Source organism: Podarcis tiliguerta (genome assembly GCF_965153285.1).
Source record: "Podarcis tiliguerta genome assembly, chromosome: 13".
Taxonomy (NCBI): domain Eukaryota; kingdom Metazoa; phylum Chordata; class Lepidosauria; order Squamata; family Lacertidae; genus Podarcis; species Podarcis tiliguerta.
Window position 1 is genome coordinate 46,375,378 of NC_139546.1, and position 22,270 is coordinate 46,397,647.

Here is a 22,270-nt window from a genome sequence, read left to right on the forward strand (position 1 = left end):
TTTTTCTAATAAATAATTCAATTAAAATGCCGATGATCATAGGAAATGCCTCAACAAATCAGGGTACTCAGCTACCTTGTCTACCTAAGGCCACATTCGCACCCTACATTTCAAGTACTATGATACCACTTTGAACTGTCATGTCTTCTCCCAAAGAATCCCAAAGAATAGGAGTTCCCTATTCCCCTCCCAGAATTATAGTTCCCAGAGTAAATCACTCTTGGAATTATAGGTCTGTGAGGGAACAATTACCAGCATCCTTAACAAACATCAGCTCCCAGAATTCCTTGGGGGAAGTCAGGGCTTTTTTCCCCCAGCCAGAACTTACCAGAACTCTCCAGAACCCAGTTCCAGCACCTCTCAGGTGGGTGCCATTGTCATTATAAAAGAACAAAGGAGACATTCATGGTGAGTTCCAGCACCTCTTTTTCGAGAAGAATATGACTATTTAAAGTAGTTTTAAATTGTTTTAAATGTATGTTGTGATTGTGACAGTAGTCTAGTATTTTGCTTTGAGTAGTGGCATACCAGATGCCTTTGGGATTTCACAAGCAGCCCATAAAAGCAGGGAGCATTCAGCTTACTATCCACTTGTCAGAGTATACTGCTGTCAAACATGGAGATTCTCTTTTGGATTCTTAGCTTCGAAAATTTGTCTAATCGATTAAACTAGTGCCAGTCACCATATGTTACATGGCACGGCAAAGGGCCAATTGACCAAAGACCTCTGGTTCAATGCCTTTCCTCAGCTGGGTGGCGGCTGAGGAATCTCAGATTTCTCAAACATTGGGTTCAGAAATCTAAAACATGAAAAATATCAAAAAAATGTAAAAGATAATTCCAAAAGCTGTAGTAACACTTTCACTAGCACAATTTATATGTGATGCAATAAGCCAATTATCAATGTAATTGTTGTACTTTTGAACCACCTCTCAGAATAATGCATATATTGGGATTCAGGTGCAAATACGAATCTCCCAACTCAACAAAAAACTATCAAAACTGGGCCGTTACCTAATGCAAAGGAGAAATCATTTCCTTCCTATTGGAAAGGAACAGAACAAATTATCTGTGGTGAGGAGAGGGCATATCGGAGCCTTCTTTTTAAAAAAATTAATACAAAGGAAGCATGATAGATTCTAGATAAAGTCTGTGGTCTGGCTCTTTTGAGCCGTATCTATATCAGACTATGCCCAGATGTTTCTTAGAGATGTTGGTTTTTTTTAAAAAAAATGTTTGTGGTTAATGGCAGGAAACCTTTTGCTGTACCATGCAATGGTGTTCTCTTCTGCTTTCTAAAGTAACTCCGCAATGTTCATTTATTGATCGATCAAAGGTGGTCTCATTGAGCCTCTCCTTTACAGAGTTATGACCTGTGCTACCACAGTTATTGGCTCAGTGATACCTGCAGCTCTCATGTCCCCCCATCTGGATCCTTATCTATCTGCCAACTTCACACACACAATCATTTCCCCTTTCTCTCTGCCGCACTTTCCAAGAATTTCTTAGAGATTATTACCTAGAATCTTTGCGAAATGCCATTTCAATGCAAACAAACCGTGTTTTTGACAAACTGCTGTATTAAGGAAATGCCGTTTGTTACATCAGCTAACAGGTAAAGCAATCTACATATAATTCTCTAACCACTGGTGCCAAGTACATTGTTAATTATATTTATCGACTCAAATCAGACTATCATGATAAAGACTGCCAAGATATTTTGACTAGGATTGGAGGGCTGGGGGAACTGGAGGCATGAAGGTAGTCAATCTGTGTGTTTCAAGAGATGGGGATTTTTGGTGTCCAAATTTTTTCTGAAACAGGTGGCCAAAGCTTTCATTTTCAGAGCAAATGGCAGCTTGGGGAGGAGGGTATTTTCCTCAGAAAAAGAGTAGGGCCGCCAGAGAGAGGTGGAAAAACCATGGGAAGATCCGATCATGGATCTCCTGTTAGATTAGCTGATGTGCAACCCACAGCAAATTGTAGTAGCTGGTTGATCATCACTCTCCAATCTCTTGAGCACCCACCCACAGCTTTTCCTCAGCTTCATGAAGGTTGCTCTAGAAAAGTATTTTAAGAGTTCCAAAGTACTCTGGTCAGCAATCTGAAAGGCTGGGCATCCTTACAACAGACATTGGTTTGCCAAGATGCACTATGTACAGTAGAATGCAATCCTGTGCACTTCTACTCAGAAGAAAGTCAGCAAGGCTTATTCTTGGCATGGTGTATATAGGATTGCAGCCTTGTTTTGGAGCTTTAAAGGTCCATCAAGATAATGCACATTATCTACTCTAAATAGCTCTGCCTTCAGGGTGAGCTTCACCCACGAATTCAAACTAAGAAAACAGTATTTGCAGACATCCTGTTAGGAGTGATACAACTGTGCTACTATGATGCTTTTGATTACTGGGGACAAGGGACCGCAGTCACCGTTACTTCTGGTAAGACAAAAATCTTCCTTTTACTCATTGCAACTTCATAGATTTACGTGGGCTGCTTTTTTGCACACATAGACACAAAATTAGCCACAGCATTGCAGAATGGGATGTACTGTAGCATCTTTCTAGGTCCATAATTAGTGCCTATTTGCTGCTTTCATTGTTGCTATTGTTATGTGTTGGTGCAATATGGCTTAGATGCCACCGGACCCATATTCGGACAAGGGGCATTGATAAATAACTGTCAGAAAAATTACCCCCTGTTCCTCATGTGTCGGGACACAGCTAGATCTGACCAGGGTCTTGAAGAAGAAGCAGCCACTTGCACCAGTGGGTGCATTTTTGCACGTATTCCCGAGGGGAGAGATTTACTGTGTGACTGGGGTGCTTTTGACAGCTGGGGACCAGGCACCCTGGTAACCGTCACATCAGGTAAGCCACTGCACATCAGTTCCACAGAATGTCTTGTTATTTTTTGAGAAGGCTTTGTACAAGTTTTCAGTTGCATGAATTTCATTGCAATTTTCACTGACTGCCACTGGCTTTGAAACTGCATGCTTTTAAGTCACTAAACAAAGGTTGAAATGTTATTTACCCGTATAGTTCTTAAGATCTAGGTTGTTTTCCTTGGTTAGGGATGTTCATGTTGATCATCAGCTTAGCTTTCTGCCTTTCATTACTTTGTAATATAGAGAGAAGCTCTAACAGTCAAATACGGCCCAGGTTAATATTAAAAATTTGGACTTCTTTAGATAGAAAAGGGAGGAAAGATCCAAGGCATTATGGAATAATCAGTGCTATGCCAATTATTAGGAAAAGGCTTCATAGTGTTCCCAACTTCTGCCATATATAGACTGAGATCGTAGTTTATGAGTACCTGCCCAATATATTGGTGAGGCCAATATACATTGCAATGGTCTAGAAAGGCTTTAAAATTTCCCACCAGCTGGAAAATCTTTCAGTGAATTCATTCCTGAAATTTCTTACTTGGTGGCAGTCTTCCTGAAGTTTTTGGAAGCGCTCTGCAGACAATTTTCAGGCCAAATTACTTCCATCTATAATGAAATAAAATATAAAAATTAAAGAAAGATTGTTGCGAAGGTATGTCGGTTCCTAAGTGGTTTTTGTAGAGAGGAAGTACAAAACAACCCTAATGTGCTACCCGTTTGATTATTGGGGCCAAGGAACCATGGTGATCGTAACATCAGGTAAAAAGCTTTTCCTACTCTTACTCATTTATTTTGTAACCTTTTTTTCCAATATCTCAGTATATCTGTGTCATATGAAATGTAATTGTTTTGAGACAGTGACAACTAAGGGCTTCTCCCAATGTTCCTTTGTGCAGAACTTCACCAAGACCCACACCCCAAAATTTGTTCAAACATTGCTTAAAATGTATGTCTGTTTCACTGCTGAGACATCTGTTCAGCTAACCATCTTTAAGAGATTTCTTTGAATACTTTTCTCACCAGTGAACTGCACAAATATCTGACCATTTGTAAATGCCTAAGTCTCAGTTAATGCTCAGTTAATTCTGAAAAATCAAGTGGAGGGTCAGAGGACTTTTTATGTTGTCTAATATTTTTTGTAATTGTGAAAAACACTGGTAGTCTTCTACGTAGCTTAGTTTGAAATTAACCATAGGAAAGGTTGAAAACAGATTTAGAAAATTGTTTTGAAGCCAAAATGTGTGGGTGGGGCATTTCTTCATTAGACCAAAATAGTGTTGCTAAAAGGTCCAAGCAGAATGAAGTTTCTGTGCCAAGTTGCTAGTTAGAACGATCTGTGTGCAACTGGTACTTCGATGTCTGGGGACCTGGAACGCAGTTGATTGTCACTTCAGGTAATATTTTTGTTATCTCTCAAATGTTTGAGGCAGATCACTGCAGAAAATATGATACTTTCTGTCTGTTCTCTTAAAATCTGGAGAAATAGGTCGCCGTCAACCCCAATTTACTGTCAAAGGTTCATAAGGAACAGGAGTCAATTGTTTCATTTGTTTTCTTTCGAGAGCTACAATGCTAAATGCTTTTTTTTTTTTTTTAAGAAATAGAATTCTTTGTGAGATTCCATAGATAAATGCTGCAGTTCAGAACCTATTCAATGCAAGCTAGAGTATCTGATTCTTGTCAGCAGGGCTGTGGCAGAATAGTTTGGAGTCTGGATTACAGCCTATCCTGGGCAAAATGTGAGAATTTCCATTTATTTATTAGGAGTGCCAATGAGTTAAATTATTATAAGCATGTATAATTAATAGTTTTTTATTGAAAAGATGGAAGCCTAAGCCTCACATCTAAACATTCTTCCCTATGAGTAAATTCTCCAAAAGTCATTAGGACACAAATCAGTATATTGAGGGCCGAAACCACTGAGTGTGGGAATACATTTAATCTTGAAAGCCCTCTAATTCCCTGCATAAACCGGGTGGGTCAACTTCTTGTCCATCTTAAGAAAGAGATCTAACCAGTGTGATGACATGAGATACTGGGGAACAGGGACCCAAGTCACTGTCACTACAGGTAAGAACAAAAAGCCCTTGTTATTTCTGTCTTTAGAAAAGCTGCTTGGAATTTTTTGATTCTTCCATTACCAGGGTTGGTTTGTTCTTCTGTTGCTTTTTCTGGGTTCTCTAAGCTCTAGGGAAAATATGTCTCATGCCCGTGGAAAGTCTCACTTCTCTAGTGCCACAGCTTAATTATATCTACAGTGCAAGCAAAAGTATTTAATCTTGATCTTTTTTTGAGTGCACTCAAGAAGAAATGAAATATAAGCATGACCGCTGTCTTAGCTTGATGTAAAAATCCTGTATATTGTTAGTATGCTGATCAGGCTGAACTTGGACCACTTAGTGGATAGCTAATATTCAATGAATTTTTTAGTTATTTTGATACCTGGGGCCCAGGAACACTCGTCACAGTCTCAGCAGGTAAAGGGGGGAATATACTTTAGCAATTTCTATTTAGGTTTTTGCACATCTTTCAGTAGAGAATTATGTGCTGTGTTACTATGCCTACTTCACTCACTGGGGCCAAGGGACCCTAGTGACCGTCACTTCAGGTAAATCATACATATTACTTATTTCAATCTGTTTGATTCTTTCATTCTTTAAAAGTTAAGGTTGACCCCAAAGCCATAGATCCTTATACTGGGTTATGCTTTGGATCAAACCTAACTATATTTGTTTAGCTGTAACTAAAAATGTTCCATAGGCCCCAGGAATACAAGATTTTAAAAAAATAAATCATAGTCATAAACTTGGCAAATATTTAAATGAGTCAATAAATCTAGATACACAGATGTCGGAGAGAATGTCAAATACTATTCCATTTAAAGTCTTGGCAACAGGAAAGTATTGTTTAGTTTTTGTTCGCACAACACTGGCAGGTTAATCAATGTGATTACTATGCTGCCTTTGATTATTGGGGTCCAGGGACCATGGTGATGGTATCTCCAGGTAAGGATTTTCTATTCCATGTTTCCCTTTGACTTAAGTAGTTATTATATTTTACAATAAGATCTTTACTGGGTTTTTAAAAAAATGTCCTAAATGCAAGGTGGAGTAGTAGGTGTTTTCTGTCTCTTTATGGCAAGAGAAAATTCAGTTTCAATTAAAACAGAAGGGAAATATAGTTGTGTAAATAAATATAGCATATAATGGGAGGACAACATAGGAGATGTGACCTCTGGCACCTTGAGCTTTGAGACCAGTAGGTTTTTAGTCACTCAAGGCAGGAATTAATATCACTGTGACTACTATGCTTTTGACATATGGGGACAAGGCACCCTGGTTACAGTGAGCAGTGGTAAGTTAAATTCAATGCTTTCCTTCTGTCTAGTTGTGTGTGATTTTTCTATCTTTTTTCCAAAGTGACTGTTGAGTATAAAAACAGCCTGGTACCTCAAACTGACTGCCTTTCTCAACCTAGTTATGCCGGAATAATCTCTTTAAACCAAAACAGATATCTTAATTATGCATCAGTCCAGCTCATGACCCAAACTAAGTTAATAACAAAACAGGGGCTTCAGAGAAATGCCTTCTAAAACTTAGAAATGTATGTGTTTAAATTCCACAACCTTTTCTTTAAAACATCTTATGCTGGATGGTTAACTACAGTAGTTTCGCATAATGAAAACAACAGAGAGTCCTCTGCAGGCTTAGAAATGAAAATTTACGGTGGCAAAAGCCACAAAGTCTAAAAAAGCTTTTGCGACTACAAAGCTTTCCTCTCTTTACAGTGCCAAGAAGCTCTTTGTTGTTTTTCTTAAAGTATTCAGTTGTCTTGAACAATCCAGATTTAATTATGTTCTGCATCTTAACCCAATTGAAAACCCCCATATTTATATTGAGTGTGCATTAAAACTATCATTTAAGGGATAGTTTTGTGGGTTACAAAGGACAGGAGCATTCCATATTAGGTTTTTGTGCATGGGATAGAAAGAGTTGGGGCACTGTGACTACTTCGACTACTGGGGACAAGGGACCATGGTCTATGTCACTTCAGGTATGATTTTAATTCATTTTCTCACCTGTATTCTTTAAATGCAGAGTTTGTTCCTATTTTTTAAGTGATGTCTTTGAAATGTTAGTCATTCCCATTCTTTATGTTTTTGAAACTCAAGTGTTCCTGTTGTGGGGCATGTTCTGGGCATTGAGGGAGTCTTACAGGACTCCAGGGAAGTCCAATTCAGTTTAATGAGACTGTTCCAGAGAAATAAGAAGGTCTGGTCAAGTTCTGGAACGGATGGACCCTTGGTCCGGTCTGGAAAGATAATTCTTCTGTTCTTATATAAACTGCTATCTCAAACTCGCTTACTTAGAAAATATACCTTTCATTTAAATGTGTGGAGTTTACTTCCAATATATGTGTTTAGAATTGAGATTTAAAGTAGGCTTAGACTGTTTTTCCCCTACCCATGTTCTGAAAAATCTTATACTGCAAAGTAAATCTTACAGGCTTGTCCTACGCATGTTTACTTGGATGTAAGTGCCACAGAATTCTATGTGTCTTACTACTAAGTAAGTGTACTTAGAGGTGCATACCCATTTGGAGTAATTGAGTAGACAAGATTATTCAGCAATTCAAAAACAGTCAATCGATCAATGAAAGTTTTTGCAGCCTCTCCCCATAAACATATTCCAATGTGACAACTGGTTTGATCACTGGGGACCAGGCACCTTCGTCACTGTTACAACAGGTAAAAATATTTATTTCTCTCACGTACTTCTTTGCAATGATCTTTCTTGTAAATACTGATTGCCTAAGGCAACTTTCTTTGGATTTACTGAGGTCTATTTCAGTGAGAATTTAATACTTTGTCTTCCATATAGCTTGTAAACCAAAGACCAAAAATACTCTGCTACAGTCTTTTCTCCATCCCTACAATTATATTTTTACGCTTTCCCTGAAAATGTTTTACTATGTTCGCTACACAATTGCAATAGTCTAGAAAGGTTGCACTTGCAAAAAGACTGGGGTAACATAGGGGAATATATGAGAAGAAATTTTGTTAGAATCAGAATCTGTTAGACTCCTTCTAAGAGATTACCGAAGAACTGAGCTGAGGGCACAGTTTGTTAAATACAGTATCTCCAGACAATTGTGTTAGTGTGTATACTACGGATTAGACTACTGGGGACCTGGGACCTTTGTCGCCGTTAGTTCAGGTAAATCAATATTTTTTCTAATTCAGAACTAATTTCATTCATAACTGAGCAGATGGGATTTCTCTTTGGGTTGCTTGGTTTTGTCAATCTCCAGTGCATTTTGAAAGCCTTAAAGCAACTTAAAAGCTGCAATTATATGTGTCATATAGATTTAAGATGGGGGGAATATTTGTGCCTTGGTAGTGTCTAATTCTATTCTTTAGTGATCAAAAGTTTAAATGGACAAATAGAACTGCATTCTTATAACAAATGCATAATTTAGAAATCTGTCTATCCACTCTTTCTCAGTAGTTTACCCCCCCCCCATTTATTTATTATTTAATTTGTTCATTTTTTTCTGTCTACCCTTCAGCCGGTCAGGATTCATCCCATCTTATTACTCTCTGTCTATCTATCTTTCAATCAAGCATAATACTAGGTTGCAGTTATAGACAAAGTCCTGCGACACTTTAAAGAGTAAATAAGTGTCGTGGAATGAATTTCAGAGGGGAAAACCTACTTTGCCAGATCAATAAAGTCCTTGTGTGCATCAGGTGAAGTAGTTTCTCTCCTAAAATTCACTTCACAACAAACTTAAGACATCTTTAATATGCCACTGTTATTTCTTTGTCTGCCTCCCTTTATTCTCTCTAAATTAAACTGTTACCAACCTGTGGGTTCTGCTTAACTTTCCTCAGTAGTGAGGGCAAGGTACTTTTAACATGCTTAGACTTACTAGTCTTTTGTTTGTTTGTTTGTTTGTTTGTTTGTTTAACTAATTCTGAGGCTGAATTCTGCAATTGAATTTATGTTTCTTTGGCTCCCGGCTCAGATTAAGCCTTTGAGCAAATTGTATTTTACTCCTGATGCTCATGCACTGTGAAATTAATGGGAGTGCTAATTAATATGCATCAGAATCTAAAATAATTAGCACAATCAAGAAAAGATTTTGAAAGGTTGGATATATTCTTTTCTTTTTTTGTGAAAAGAAAATGGCCGATTACTAAATAGGAACGTTGGGGGCGGGGGACAGATTAAGACAACAGGTGGCCAAAGATTCGTTTCTCTGTTTTGATTTATTTTAAGACCTTGCGTTCCATTTCATGGAGTTTCTAGCACCCACAGTGGTTTCACATGGTGGAAAATAGCCCCGAATGTTTCGAAAACAACAGAATAACACCTGTCTTTGAAAGATCTCTGTTTTCCCCACAAAAAATAACCCAGATTTAGCATTTTTTGGTTTAAAGAAAAAAGATGAATGTCTGTTCCATAAGCAATTGGTTCTGGACTCTAGAAGTTTGTGAATCTTTTTCGTGTAGAAATCATACATTTAAATGGTAAGGAAAAAATACTTTATTCCTCTTTTTTCAACATTTTATTTGATTATTATTATTTTACTACAATTTAGAATATGTCAATTATTTTATCTATTTTGAACAAATTTAACATTTATTAACAATTAACATGAAAATACATTGGGATACTTTAATAGTGTTCTCTTCTGTTGCTTATTTTTGTGAAATAATGAGACACAGATTTTAAGTGTGAATGAATTTGTGTCAGGAAATCATAATTTATTGTTGGTTTTTGTTTGGTTTTTCTGAGTAACTTTTATGGGTTTTTCTGTTTTAACTGGATTTGTTTTGTCCTATGCGGTCAGGGTTTTAAGATAGTTCATCTCTGTAGAGTATATTTCTGCTTTTGATTGAAACTTCCACCTCTCTATGTAGTAGTTTTAATTTGATTGATTGATTCAGATAAGTGATAGACTTAACTGGAATTTTGGACGACAAATGGAATTATTTTTTAATTATCAGAGTTTATATCAAGCTAACTCAGGAAAGCTTACAATAACAAACCACTGCTAGACTATTAATTTATTTAACAGTGAATAATCATGTAGGGATTTTCCCACATCTTTAACTAGCATGATTTCTAAATTTGTAATATGATGATCAATACAAGGCTTTACTGGGGTGTATTTACCAGTAGTTTTCCCAGGTGATTGGGATGTTCGGCATCCTATGCTCAGTGAGGTGGTATCCAACCTTTTACCCAACGTACTACTAGTTCTGGAGTACCTGGGTGGTCAACTGGACCCACCCAGCATCCCCAAAGCTTGAAAAGAAGCAAGCCTTATTGTTCATCATTTTGGGAGCCTAGGATGGAGCATCCTTGATTACAGATGCTCAGCAGGGACTGGGAGGCATGTCTTCCATGCCTCTAGCAGGTTTAGATCTAGATCTACAGGACCAATAGCCAGAGCATGGAGAACAACAGGAACATCTCTAAAGGCCAGTGCTCAACGGTGGTGGGGAGAGCCAATTGGCTTCCTGCTCAGTTGAGACTTTGAGAGTAATGGGGGAAAGCAGGTGGCCAGCCCCAAGCTTTTCTGATGTCTGCTGCTCAGTCAGCAGGCATCAAATCTTTCAGATCCATAGCAGCCCTAGCTGGGGCATGGCAGCAAGGAGTATCTCTTTGAGGCTCAGTACCTAGCTAGGGAAGAGTTTCAGACTCAGATGCAGCTTTGGGAGCGATGGAGGGGATTGCTTCGGAGATCCCTTAGCTTATCCAAGTTGGTATACTGAGCTGGAATGCATGCAAGCCTTTCAGATCTCTAGCAGCTATAGCCGGAGGTTGAGGGGCAACCTGAACCTCGCTGAAGCCAAGAGCTCAGCCAGGCAAGGCTGGAGGGATCTCTGCTGAGCTGTGGCTTTGGTAGCAAGGCAAGGGGGGTGTTATGGCACCCTCCTAGCTTCTCCAAAGCCCATCACTGAATTGGGGAGCACACGAGCCTCGCAAAGCTCCAACAGTTTTGATCCCTATAATAGCTTCATCTTGGGCAGGGAGGGCAACCTAAACCCCAGAACTTAGCTAGGGAAACGCTGGGTAGCTCTGTGACCAGCGGCAGCTTGGAACACATCAGGGAAAGCACCAGCAGCCCCCTAGCTTCTCTGATGACTGCCACTCAGCTAGGAGCTACGAAATGTTTTCAGAGCTATAGCAGCTACAGCTGGGGCAAGGAGGGCAACCTAGCTGGTGCCCTTAGCCAGGCACCAGCTGGATGGCTTGGTGCTCAGCTATGTCTCTGAGAACACTGCAGCAGCACCCTAGCTTATCTGAAGCCCACTGAGCGAGTAGGAGCTAGGAAGCCTTTTCAGAGCTATAGCAGCTAAAGCTAGGGCTGGGACAGCAGCCTTGAGCCCAGTGCACAAACAGGGAAGAACTGGACAGTACCTCTGAGAATGGTGGGAACATTCCAGCAAAACCGCTAGCTTCTCTGAAGCCCAGCATTCGGCTAGGAGCTAGAAAAAAGCCCACCATTCGGCTAGGCGCTACGGTAGCTGCAGCTGAGGCTGGGAGGGCAACCTAAAGCCCACTGTTTAGCCAGGGAAGGGCAGGATAGCTCTGTGCTGAGCTGTAGCTCTTGAGAATGATAGGAAAGGTTCCAACAGCTCCCTAGCTTCTCTGAAGCCCACAGTTTAGCTAGGAGCTTGGAACCTTTCAGGGCTTTGGCACCTACTGCCGGGGCAGAGAGGGCAACCAAAAGCCCGCTGCTTAGCGAGGGCAGGGCTGGGTGTCTCAGTACTGTGCTGTTACTCTTGGGAATGATAGGGAAGGTTCCAGCAGCTCCCTCGGTCAACCACCGCTCAGCTAGGAACTAGGGAACCTTTTCAGAGCTATAGCAGCTAAAGCTAGGGCTGGGACAGCAGCCTTGAGCCCAGCGCATGGCCAGGGAAGAGGTACACAGTACCTCTGAGAATGGTGGGTACGTTCCAGCAAAACCCCTAGCTTATCTGAAGTGCACCGCTCAGCTAGAAGCTAGAAAATGTTTCCAGAGCTATGGCAGCTACAGCTAGGGCAGGGAGGGGCAACCTAAAGCCCACTGCTTAGCCACGGCAGGGCTGGGTGTCTAAGGGCTGGGACAGCAGCCTTGAGCCCAGTGCACGGCCAGGGAAGAGCTGGACGGTACCTCTGAGGATGGTGGGAACGTTCCAGCAAAACCCCTAGCTTATCTGAGCTCAGCTCAGCTCAGCTAGGAGCTAGAAAAATGTTTTCAGAGCTATGGCAGCTACAGCTAGGGCAGGGAGGGCAACCTAAAGCCCACTGCTTAGCCAGGGAAGGGCAGGATAGCTCTGTGCAGAGCTGTAGCTCTTCATAATGATGGCAAAGGTTCCACCAGCTCCCTAGCTTCTCTGAGGAGCTTGGAATCTTTCAGGGCTATAGCAGCTACTGCTGGGGCAGAGCGGGCAACCGAAAGCCCGCTGCTTAGCCAGGGCAGGGCTGGGTGTCTCGGTACTGTGCTGTTGCTCTTGAGAATGATAGGGAAGGTTCCAGCAGCTCCCTCGGTCAACCACAGCTCAGCTAGGAACTAGGGAACCTTTTCAGAGCTATAGCAGCTAAAGCTAGGGCTGGGACAGCAGCCTTGAGCCCAGTGCATGGCCAGGGAAGAGGTGGACAGTACCTCTGAGAATGGTGGGAACGTTCCAGCCCTAGATTATCTGAAGCGCACCGCTCAGCTAGGAGCTAGAAAATGTTTTCAGAGCTAGGGCAGATACAGCTAGGGCAGGGAGGGCAACCTAAAGCCCACTGCTTAGCCAGGGCAGGGCTGGGTGTCTCAGTACTGTGCTGTTGCTCTTGAGAATGATAGGGAATGTTCCAGCAGCTCCCTCAGTCATCCACAGCTCAGATAGGAACTAGGAATCTTTTCAGAGCTATAGCAGCTAAAGCTTGGGCTGGGAGAGCAGCCTTGAGCCCAGTGCATGGCCAGGAAAGAGCTGGGCAGCTCAGTGCTGAGCTGCAGCTCCGAGAATGATGGGAACATTCCAGCTACCACCCTAACTTATCTGAAGCACACCGCTCGGCTAGGAGCTGGTTAATATCTTCAGAGCTATAGCAGCTACGGCTGTGGCAGGGAGGGCAACCTGAAGCCCAGCACTCGGTTGAGGAACAGCTCAAGGCTCTGTGCTCAGCTACGGCTTCCAAAATGGCAGGGAAAGCAGCGGCAGTCGCTTAGCTTATCTGAAGCCAACCGCTTGGCTAGGAGCTAGGAAATATTTTTGGAGCTGTAGCAGCTACAGATGAGGCTAGAAGGGCAAACTAAAGCCCAGTACTCAGTTGCAGAAGAGCTGGATGGCTTGGAGTTCAACTGTGTCTCTGGGAATGGTGGGCAAAGCACCAGCAGCAGTCCCCTGGTTTTTCTGAAGCCCACTGCCTAGCTAGGAGCTAGGAAATTTTAACAGAGCTACAGCAGTGACAACTGGGGCCACCACTTAGCCAGGGCTGGGCTGGGTGGCTCAGGACTCTGCTGGGACTCTTGAGAATGATAGGGAAGGTTCCAGCAGCTCCCTAGGTCATCCAAAGCTGTAGCTGGGTTGGGGATGTAACTGGAGTCTCTCAGTGCTTTGCTGGGTAAGAGCTGGGCAGCTGGGCAGTTTCACCCCTCAGCTCTGGCTTTGGAAATGATGGGGGAAGCTCCTGGTAGCCCACTAATGTCTCTGAAGCCTAAGACTCATCTGAGATGAATGTAAGTCTCTCCTGCCTCCGGCAGCTGTAGCTAAGCTGGAGGAGCAGCCAGATTCTCTCTATAGCCAAATGCTCAGCTAGGAGAAAGCTCCATCGTTCCCCATAGATTTCTGGGCTTGGGAACTATGTGGGAAACTCTCGAGACCCACTGGCTTGCATTGAAGCCCAGCACTGAGCTGGGATCCATGCAAACCGTGTCTCAAATCCGTTTCAGTTTTAGACTGAAAGCAGCTGAACCTAGGGCAGGGAGACCAGCCAGCCCAAACCTGAAGCCCAGTGATCTGCTGAGAAAGAGCTGGATGGCTCCCATCTTGGCTGCAGCTTTCAGAATGATCGCGGCAGGGGATCTGGCAACCGCCTAGCTCCCTTGACTGCTCCTCTGGGGGACTTGCAAACTTTTCAGATCAATGGCAGCCAGAGATGATGACCAAGGAGCAAACCAGGGTCTCTCTGAAGCCGAGCACTGAGCTGAGAGAGAGCTGTGTGTTTTCTTGCTGACATACAGCTTTGGAAATAGTGTTTAAAAGCCCCTAGCTTTTTCTTATGCAAGCTTTTCCCATCCATAGCAGCAATAGCAAGGGCAGAGGGAAAAGTGAGAGTCTCTCTGAAGCCGAGGGCTCAACTGGGGAACAGCTTGGAGGGCTTGCTGCTCAGCTCTGGCTCTGAGAATGATGGGGGAAGCTTTCAGAAGCCCCTTAGGTTGTTGGAAAGAGAACTACCGGTACATGCAAGCATGGAGATCTCTAGCAGTTCTAGCTGAGTTGGAGGAGTACCCAGAGTCTTTCTGAAGCTGAGTGCTCAGCTGAGGAAAAACTGGGTGGCTGATGGGCAAAGCTCCAGCTTCTCTGAAGCTCACCGCTCAGCCCTGAGATAAGAAATATTTCCAGTGCTATAGCAGCTGGAGTTGGGACAGAGAGGCAGCTGGGCTCTCTCTGGAGCCCAGGGCTTAGCTAGGCAAGAGCTGGGTGGGTTTGCCTTCATTTCTGGCTTCTGTGATGGGGGCGATTTTTGGCATCCCCTAATTTCGTGGAAGCCCAGCGTTGAACTGTGATGCAGGCAAGCTTCTCAGATTTCCAGCAGCTATAGTGCAGGAAGCACCCAGGATCTCTCTGAAGTCAAGTGTTCAGCTACAGCGAGGGCTCTGTGTTCAAAATGATGGGGAAAGCACCAGCAGCCCCCTTGCTTCTCCAAAGCCCACCTCTCACCTAGGAGGTGAGATTTTTTCAGAGCTATATAGCAGGGTTGGAGATGCAACAGGGATTTCTAAGAAGCTTGATTCTCAGCTAGGAGCCTTGCAAACCTCCAAGATCAGCCCTGGCTTGAGGAGGGCTGGCTCCTTCACCCTGTCCTCCCCGAGTGCATATACTCAGCCGAAAGAATTGCATGGTTCCATGTTGAGAGCTGTGTGGCACAAGCTTTGAGAAGGCTGGAAAAAGCAACTGTGTCCCCAGCCTAGCCACCCTGAAGCTTAACACTTAACCGGGAGGCAGAAAGCTTGCTAACTCAGAAGCAGATTTGAGACAAGCTGAGGAGAGCAAATAATTTCTCCCAGCTGTTTTAAGAGCCTCATACGCGAGCCCATGGAAAGAGCCGTAGCTCAAGGGATGGCACAAATCCTGGAGAGCTGCTGCTAGGCAATGCAGACAGTAATGTGCTAGATGGACCCAATGGTCTGACTCGGTATAATTCAGCCTCCTATGTTCAATAGTGGCTGGGAACTTCAGTTTAGTCCAGGTTTTAGAAAGGCTTTGAGGTAAGCAACTTGTCTCCACCTCGCCCACCTCTGCCTGCCTCCCTAAAACCTGGCACTCCATTTGAAGGTATTCAATCCACACAGCTCAGCAGTGTCTTTGAGAAACCTGGAAGAAGCCAGTCAGCCTCATCCCCAAGTGATTGTAAGGATCAGGAAGCGGGTGGGGGACATTTGAGAGGCATATCTCAGCACCATTTGTGGGGAGGTTAGTGGCTCAGCCAGCTTCCTCCTGGCTCTCCCATGCCTAGCTCTGGGTAGGAAGGCACACAAGTCTCCCCATTCTATACTGCTTAGGATGGCTGGTGGGGAAGGGAAAGGTGCCTCCTTTCCAGTGTCCACAAACCTGCAAATCTCCCAGCCCAACATAGTTTTTGCAACTCCTTTGGCTTGCCAGTGCAAGACTAGCTGGAAAATTATAAGCTTCATAATGTGCAATCAAGACAGCTACTGAACCAGGCATGGATGACCCATGTTGCATCCTGAGCAGCTTCAGACTTGAGACTGCATTAGATACAGTTATTGTATTGGAATGGAGTTCAGGTCTCTCTCATTCAGCATAGCTGTACTCGATTGTATATCACTTGTTTCGTTTGGGCACAGTTGCCACCATTTCAACAGACCAGAGTAGCTGCACATTTAACAGCAGTCTGATACGCTGACATCCCTGCTGTGACAAAGGTCACCTGCTGATTTCCGTGCATCGAGTTGCTGCTAAAGGCACAGGAGAAGAGCAGAGCAGTTTTCCTGGTCAGTTGGCAACCATAACTATGTATGTGTTTTAGTCTCACAGATTCTAGTTGCCGAATGAAGAAACAGGTCAGGGTGCCTATGGCTGCTGCTCTGCCCTTTGTTGGTGCAGAGCAAAAAGCTACGACAACCCATCTGAAATAGTGCCGAGTTTAGGCAGGGAATGATCACTATTTAACCATTGCTTTGTGCTTTATATGGGGGGGGTGCTCATTGGTGTCAGAAATATTAACCTGCAACACAGTGCAGATTCCCTTTGATGGTTTAAAAGGGCTTACTGCATTAGATATAGCTAAGGAGATTCATGGTGTCAATAAGTGTAGTACAATGAAAGATGTCATATTTCTGTTGAATTAGCTTTCTTTGAAGTGATTGGGTTTCCTTTTACAAAAATCATTTTGATTCTTTTGCTGGTTATGCTGTTCTGGTATGGAAGGGTACTGTATAACACAGCAGTGTTGAAGGGTAATCAGAATATGAAATGGCTCGTGATTTTGCAAGAAAGTCTGTGTGCTCCTCAAAATCTCGAAATCTTCGTTCCATTTTACTGTGCCTGACATTGCCCACTTTTTTAAAAATGTGACCGTTTCAGAGGGTGCAGCTGACGCTCTAGAAGTGTTGTAATGAAACAAATACTGTACAACAGAATAAGCCAGATGTGAACTCCACAGAAAGCAAAATGAACAGCCTCACAATGTTTCTACTCCAGTTGCATTCTCCTCGCTGCCAGCTCATTTCTGCTTAGATTTTATATGCACTTACTTTTATATGCACTTATACGCCCCATTATATTCAGTGGGACTTACCTTTGAGTAGACAGGGATAGGGTTGTGCTTCATGGTTGTTATAAAAATGGTTCCTAGCATGGACCTCTGGATAATAGACATAATGAAACAGCTTTTCTGGTGGTTCTTGCTCCTTCACTGAGAGTAAATAGCCTTTCTGGTGGTTATTATAGGGAAACATGACCAACATTTCTTTTCAGAGCTTTGGCCAGTTGTTATTCATCAATGATGAAAGGGGAATATTAGGCAGTGTGCTTCTCCAGCTGATGCTATTCAGTAATAATGCTGTACATATTTATACACTTTCCCCAGGTGCTGTATGTTCATTAACTGTGCAATTCTTACAACAATATTGTTTCAGGAGTGGTCCAGTGTGATGAGACTAAGGTCACGTATGTCTGGACCGACTAGACTCCCAAGTTCATAGCTCAGGTTCCTAAACACCCTACACTAGCTATAAGTTATAGATAAGAACTAGGAGAAAGGGAATTCTACTTACAAAGGGAAGGAGGGAGAAGACTGGGTATATTTCATGCAGAATGGGGTTAAACACAAATACATCCAAAATGTCGATTTTGTGTTGAAAAACACCTCAACAATACAACAATCCATCTAGTAACACACATATACTCATGTTTGATACCCTTGTCTCTCTTTCCCAACAATGCAACGGTTCGCTTCCTTTCAGTTAGTTAACCCCAGCTGAACTTTTAACACCTTCCAAAAACCCTCCATCCTTCTGCTTTTCTTCTCCCTCAGTTCCCTCAGCTGCCCCATCTCTTTTCCCTCTCATTGCTTCTCCTGGGAGCGAGGGCAGTGAAAAGGTCACCATCGGGTGCTTGGCCAAGAATTTCCTTCCTGACTCGGTCACTTTCTCCTGGAACAATAAGAACAATGTCAGCGACAGTACAATCACGTCCAAGAAGTTTCCTTCAGTACTCGGCTCCGGTGGGACTTACACCGCAAGTTCCCAGGCACTTGTCCCATCTGCTGATTGGACAAATTATGATCCATTTTACTGCAAGGCTGACCACCCTTCTGGAAACAAAGTGATACGAGTGATCCGTGGCTGCGGTAAGTGAATGCATTTGTCTTGTCTTGTTCAACATTCCCAACATAACAACACATCTTCAAAAGATTAGACACAAGTAGTCAGAGGCTTATTGTGGCACATACTTTCAGAGGTGCTGATTTGTTTCTGAAAGAGGAGATCAAAGCTGCATCCACTGTCCTAGCTGAGTAGGATATGTCTCACGTGTAGCATGGGAAATGTGCTCTGCACATTCCCAGCAGTGCACATTCCTTCCATTTGCTCCAATGCTGTGCTGTGACTCTGAAGGCTCAGCCCAGCTTAGCCTTGACTCAAATGAAGCCCTGCTTCCCATTGAGTCAAAAGAATGCGAACATGTTTCTCCAGTATGCATCCCAATACAGCTAGAAGACAATCATGTGAACATGTATTCCTAAATACAGCTGAATATACACATATATGTAACTCCAGTCCTTACATATTTACATTTTTTTCTGTTGAGAGTGTTGTACCCACCTGCCATAATTCATTCTTTCTTGCAATTCCCCCTCTTTCTCGAGTAGAAACGCCAATCGAACCGCCAAAACCTGAGATGTCTGTACGTGCACCACCCATTCAAGCCTTTTTTGGCAGTTACCTGAATGCCACCATCACCTGCAGCGTAGTTAACCTTCCCTCCAGCAAGTACACACTTCAGTGGCTGAAGAAGGGACAGGTACTTGACTCTGGCTTCACCACCACCCAGCCAATCCGAGAGGGCAGTGGTTACAGCATAAAGAGTGAACTCATAGTCACCAAGAGAGACTGGCTCAGTGACATTACCTTCTCTTGTGTGGTGAATGGCAAGGACTTCAATGACACAATCAAGATCAACAGGAACTCTTTTTGTCAAGGTGAGCTTCACTGTTCTTTTATGAGAAATCTGACCATTCAGAATAAGAATAATCTATCTCCGGTCCCAGTTCCACTGCTCAATGCAACCCTATTAAAAAAAACAACCAAAAAACCCTGTATCCTTCAGCATACCCCCAGAATAATTAGGAGGGGAGAAAAACAATAATTTCAATGTTGGGTGAGATCTCAGTTCATCCATATTCTGATATCAATGTATGAAATATTCTCCTCTATGCTAAAGACCCATGTTGATATTGTTCTGCAAATGTAAAATCTCCTAGCTCAAATTTGCTATTTAAAAGGGCCGTGCCATAATTCTGAAAGCCCTATCCTGTAGCTTTTCTCAAAAGCTTCTCAGCTTTGGTGGGCCCCCAAAGTAATGGACTTCCACACTTGTGGAACACACAAGAGCTCATTTCTACAAGTTCTTTCCTGCAGAACATAGTACACAGGTAGTGAGAGGAAATTCCCAGTTGATCTTAGGGTCAAGCCACACATTATATATAGCCAGTATTCAGCAAAGGTTAAGAGAATTTGATTTGGGCATGAAGAAGGAGACTTTGAAGTAAGTTGGGTGTTTAAAGCATTGATTGCCAACAGTGTATGGAACACTGGTGTGTTCTGTTGTCTTAATTACTGTGGAACCAAACCTTGTTCTCACTTATCTCATGTCATTCTTCAGGTGACATTTCTTGTAATGAGGATGTCCGTGTGGAAGCAATCCCACCATCCTTTGCTGACATCTTCCAGACCAAGTTAGCCAAGCTGACCTGCAGAATTTCAAACGTACCCCTTGAACAGGATCTTTCGGCACTGAATGTTACCTGGACAAAAAAATCTGACGAAACACTACTGAAGACCGAACTTGGAAAGCCAGAAGATCAGGCTAATGGGCTTACTTACATTGATGCTACAGCCACCGTGTGCGCCACAGAGTGGGACAGCCATGATACGTTCACGTGCAAAGTTAATTTCCCAGGCTTACTTCCTGAACCTATCGACAAAACTTTGCAAAAGTTTAATGGTAGGTACCTGTTTTACTTCATCCCATGGAAAGATTACACATTAGTGTTGTGTGTTTTCACAGATCCCTAGATCTGTCAGGCTCCTCATCCGCCCTCAGAATAGTTGCCACCTGAAGAGAAATTTGGTAGAAAGTCAGCGGCCTTCAAAAAAACTCCTTCAGCGTATTCAATGATGCCCTTACTTCAGTAGCTGCTGGAGCCTATGAGCTCCTATTAGGGTATCCCAGTGGACACTTTCCTTACTTATTATTTTGACAGCTGCTTTTGGAACTCTTACCGTTATGAACCATTGAACTAGGCCAACCTGAGTGACTATGACTTGATGAAGGCCACGTAGCGAACTTCAGTCCACACTCTTCTGCTGTCAGATGGAACCTGTATTCTCACCTTGCAAAGGTGTCCTACTCTAGTATCAGCAGTGTCAATCTTCTTAGCATTGCCTCCTATACTTTAGGGAGAACCATGTGATCCAACTGCTCAGTAAAAACTAGGTCCATTTCTGGTCCATAAACGGCTGTTGCATCAAAACTAGGACTTGATCCATTTTGCTGCCTCGCCAATCTGACTTGCCCAGTTCCCTTTTTGAAAGGCTTCACTCTGGTTCTTAAAGTGCCCTGTCTCTCTCAAAACAGCCAAGCCTATATATCCGAGAGGCCAAAGGTTAAGTCAGGTCTCATGAAACAAAATGAATTGTGGGTAAAAATGATAAGGAATGCACATTTGATTGTCTCTTCATTCCTTTTCTTCTTTTTTCACCTTCCAGATGGCCCCCAATCTAGCCCAGCCGTCTATGTCCTTCCACCTACCTCAGAAGAACTAGCTCTGCGAGAAACAGCCACCCTCACTTGCCTAGTGAAAGGTTTCTCCCCCAAAGGTATCTTTCTGCAGTGGCTCCATAACGATCAGCCAGTGAATCCTGCAGATTTCTACGTCAGTGAACCCAAAGAAGAGCCCAGGACACAAGAAAAGTTCTTCGCCTATAGCATATTGTACATCAGCGAAAGTGACTGGAGTCATGGAGACCGTTACACTTGTGTCGTGGGTCATGAGGCGCTGCCCATGAACAACACTCAGAAGACCGTGGACAAGAACACGGGTAAACCAACTGTTGTCAACGTCTCCTTAGTGCTCTCCGATACGGCCACAACTTGCAACTAAACACCATGATAGTTTCTCTCACGCATCCTCCATGCTCCCATTACCACCAGAATCTGTTTCCTCCTTGTGTCTCTTCCTGCTTCATTATTGATTCTTCAGTTGAAAATTGGGGTTTGATTCTAAGGAAAGATGTGTCTCAAATGTTAACATGTTAACTGACCACATCTTTTGGAAGAAATAAATAGTTTGCAATAAAGTATTGATTTTTTTCAAACGATGAAAGAAAACCTGGCTTCTTGTGGGAAATGTTGATATGACAGTTAATATTAACCTTCAGTTGCGCAAGCATGGAATGAGACACCGAACTCCCATTTGAATACAATGGGAAATAAAGCTTCTCTGGAAATTCCACCCACAGCAACCATTTTATTATGTGGATGCTGTAAGCATGAGATTGTCAGAAGTTGAATGAAATGTGAGAGTTTGCACTGCAAGTACGGACACTGCAATCGTACTCCCCCTCCCAAACCCCTGCCACTGACTGCCTTGATCTTTGATCCCCTAGCTTTTTATTCCATCTCTTCATCTCCCTATTAAAATAAACATCCCAACAACTCCTCCTTCTAAATTGTTCTATCCCTACATCTGGGGTGGAAAACAGCAGGTTAAGAAAGTTAGGTACCACCTATTCTTATATCTAATGACATTGATTTCCCAGCTCCAACATTGTGTAATTTAGAGTCATTCTCAACTCAGCCTCCCCCGGGCATCTTAAAAACAGAAGAAAAACACTCTGTACATGCAGGGGTTGCCCTGTACAACTATTTTTTTAAAAAATGATCATTCACTGGGCGTTCACAAGCAACCACCTATATCCACACTTGATACATGGTGAAGAAGTCACTAAGAGAGATTTCAGAGAGCATTTGAAACACACACACGCGAAATATTTGATGAGATCAGTCATTTTAATATTGACATACTGGTGCAAAATATATGAATATCTGAGGCTACACATATAATGCACAACATGTTGTGGACTTGAGTTCAGTCGGTTTGCGGAAGCCGATTCAGTTTATCTTGATTTTTGACTGAGAATTTAAAACAAAAGGCTGAAGGCAATAGCAAAATGTGTACATATAAATAAGCATGTGACTGGGTGATAGCAAGGCATCGCTTCCATTTGGGTTCCCCACAGTACAAGTTTATCAAGTAGCAAATAGCCAATACCTTACATCCATGATGATAATGATCGCAACCACCACCACCAAGGTAGTCTCCCACATGTCAATGGATGACATTGAGGGATTCTCTTGAAGATACTCGGATG

General features: G+C 42.9%; 2 protein-coding genes and 1 gene segment (V, D, J or C); all 3 read left to right on the top strand.

Annotated features, from left to right (window-relative positions):
• The window catches only part of LOC310662873 (immunoglobulin mu heavy chain-like), a 301,954-nt gene that overhangs the window by 214,751 nt on the left and 64,933 nt on the right, over positions 1–22,270 (top strand). For 3 of the 13 annotated variants that reach the window (XM_083410124.1, XM_083410123.1, XM_083410126.1), the window contains exon 3: positions 4,906–4,957. In XM_083410124.1, the coding sequence (XP_083266250.1) occupies positions 4,906–4,957 (52 nt within the window). Of the gene's footprint in view, positions 1–2,845; positions 2,871–3,621; positions 3,647–4,905; positions 4,958–5,833; positions 5,893–6,187; positions 6,242–6,873; positions 6,941–7,009; positions 7,635–8,045; positions 8,104–22,270 lie in introns of those variants that run through there. The other 10 variants (XM_083410122.1, XM_083410120.1, XM_083410125.1 and 7 more) reach the window with 8 other exon arrangements.
• LOC310663053 (Ig mu chain C region-like) lies at positions 5,429–21,196 on the top strand. The segment is given in 5 exons: positions 5,429–5,495; positions 17,653–17,967; positions 18,487–18,816; positions 19,500–19,841; positions 20,606–21,196.
• LOC310662854 (uncharacterized protein) overlaps positions 8,115–22,270 on the top strand; it is a 40,321-nt gene continuing 26,165 nt past the window's right edge. Inside the window, exon 1 of the mRNA XM_083410048.1 lies at positions 8,115–9,419. The gene's annotated coding sequence lies outside the window, so the exon portion shown is untranslated. The remainder of the gene's footprint in view (positions 9,420–22,270) is intronic.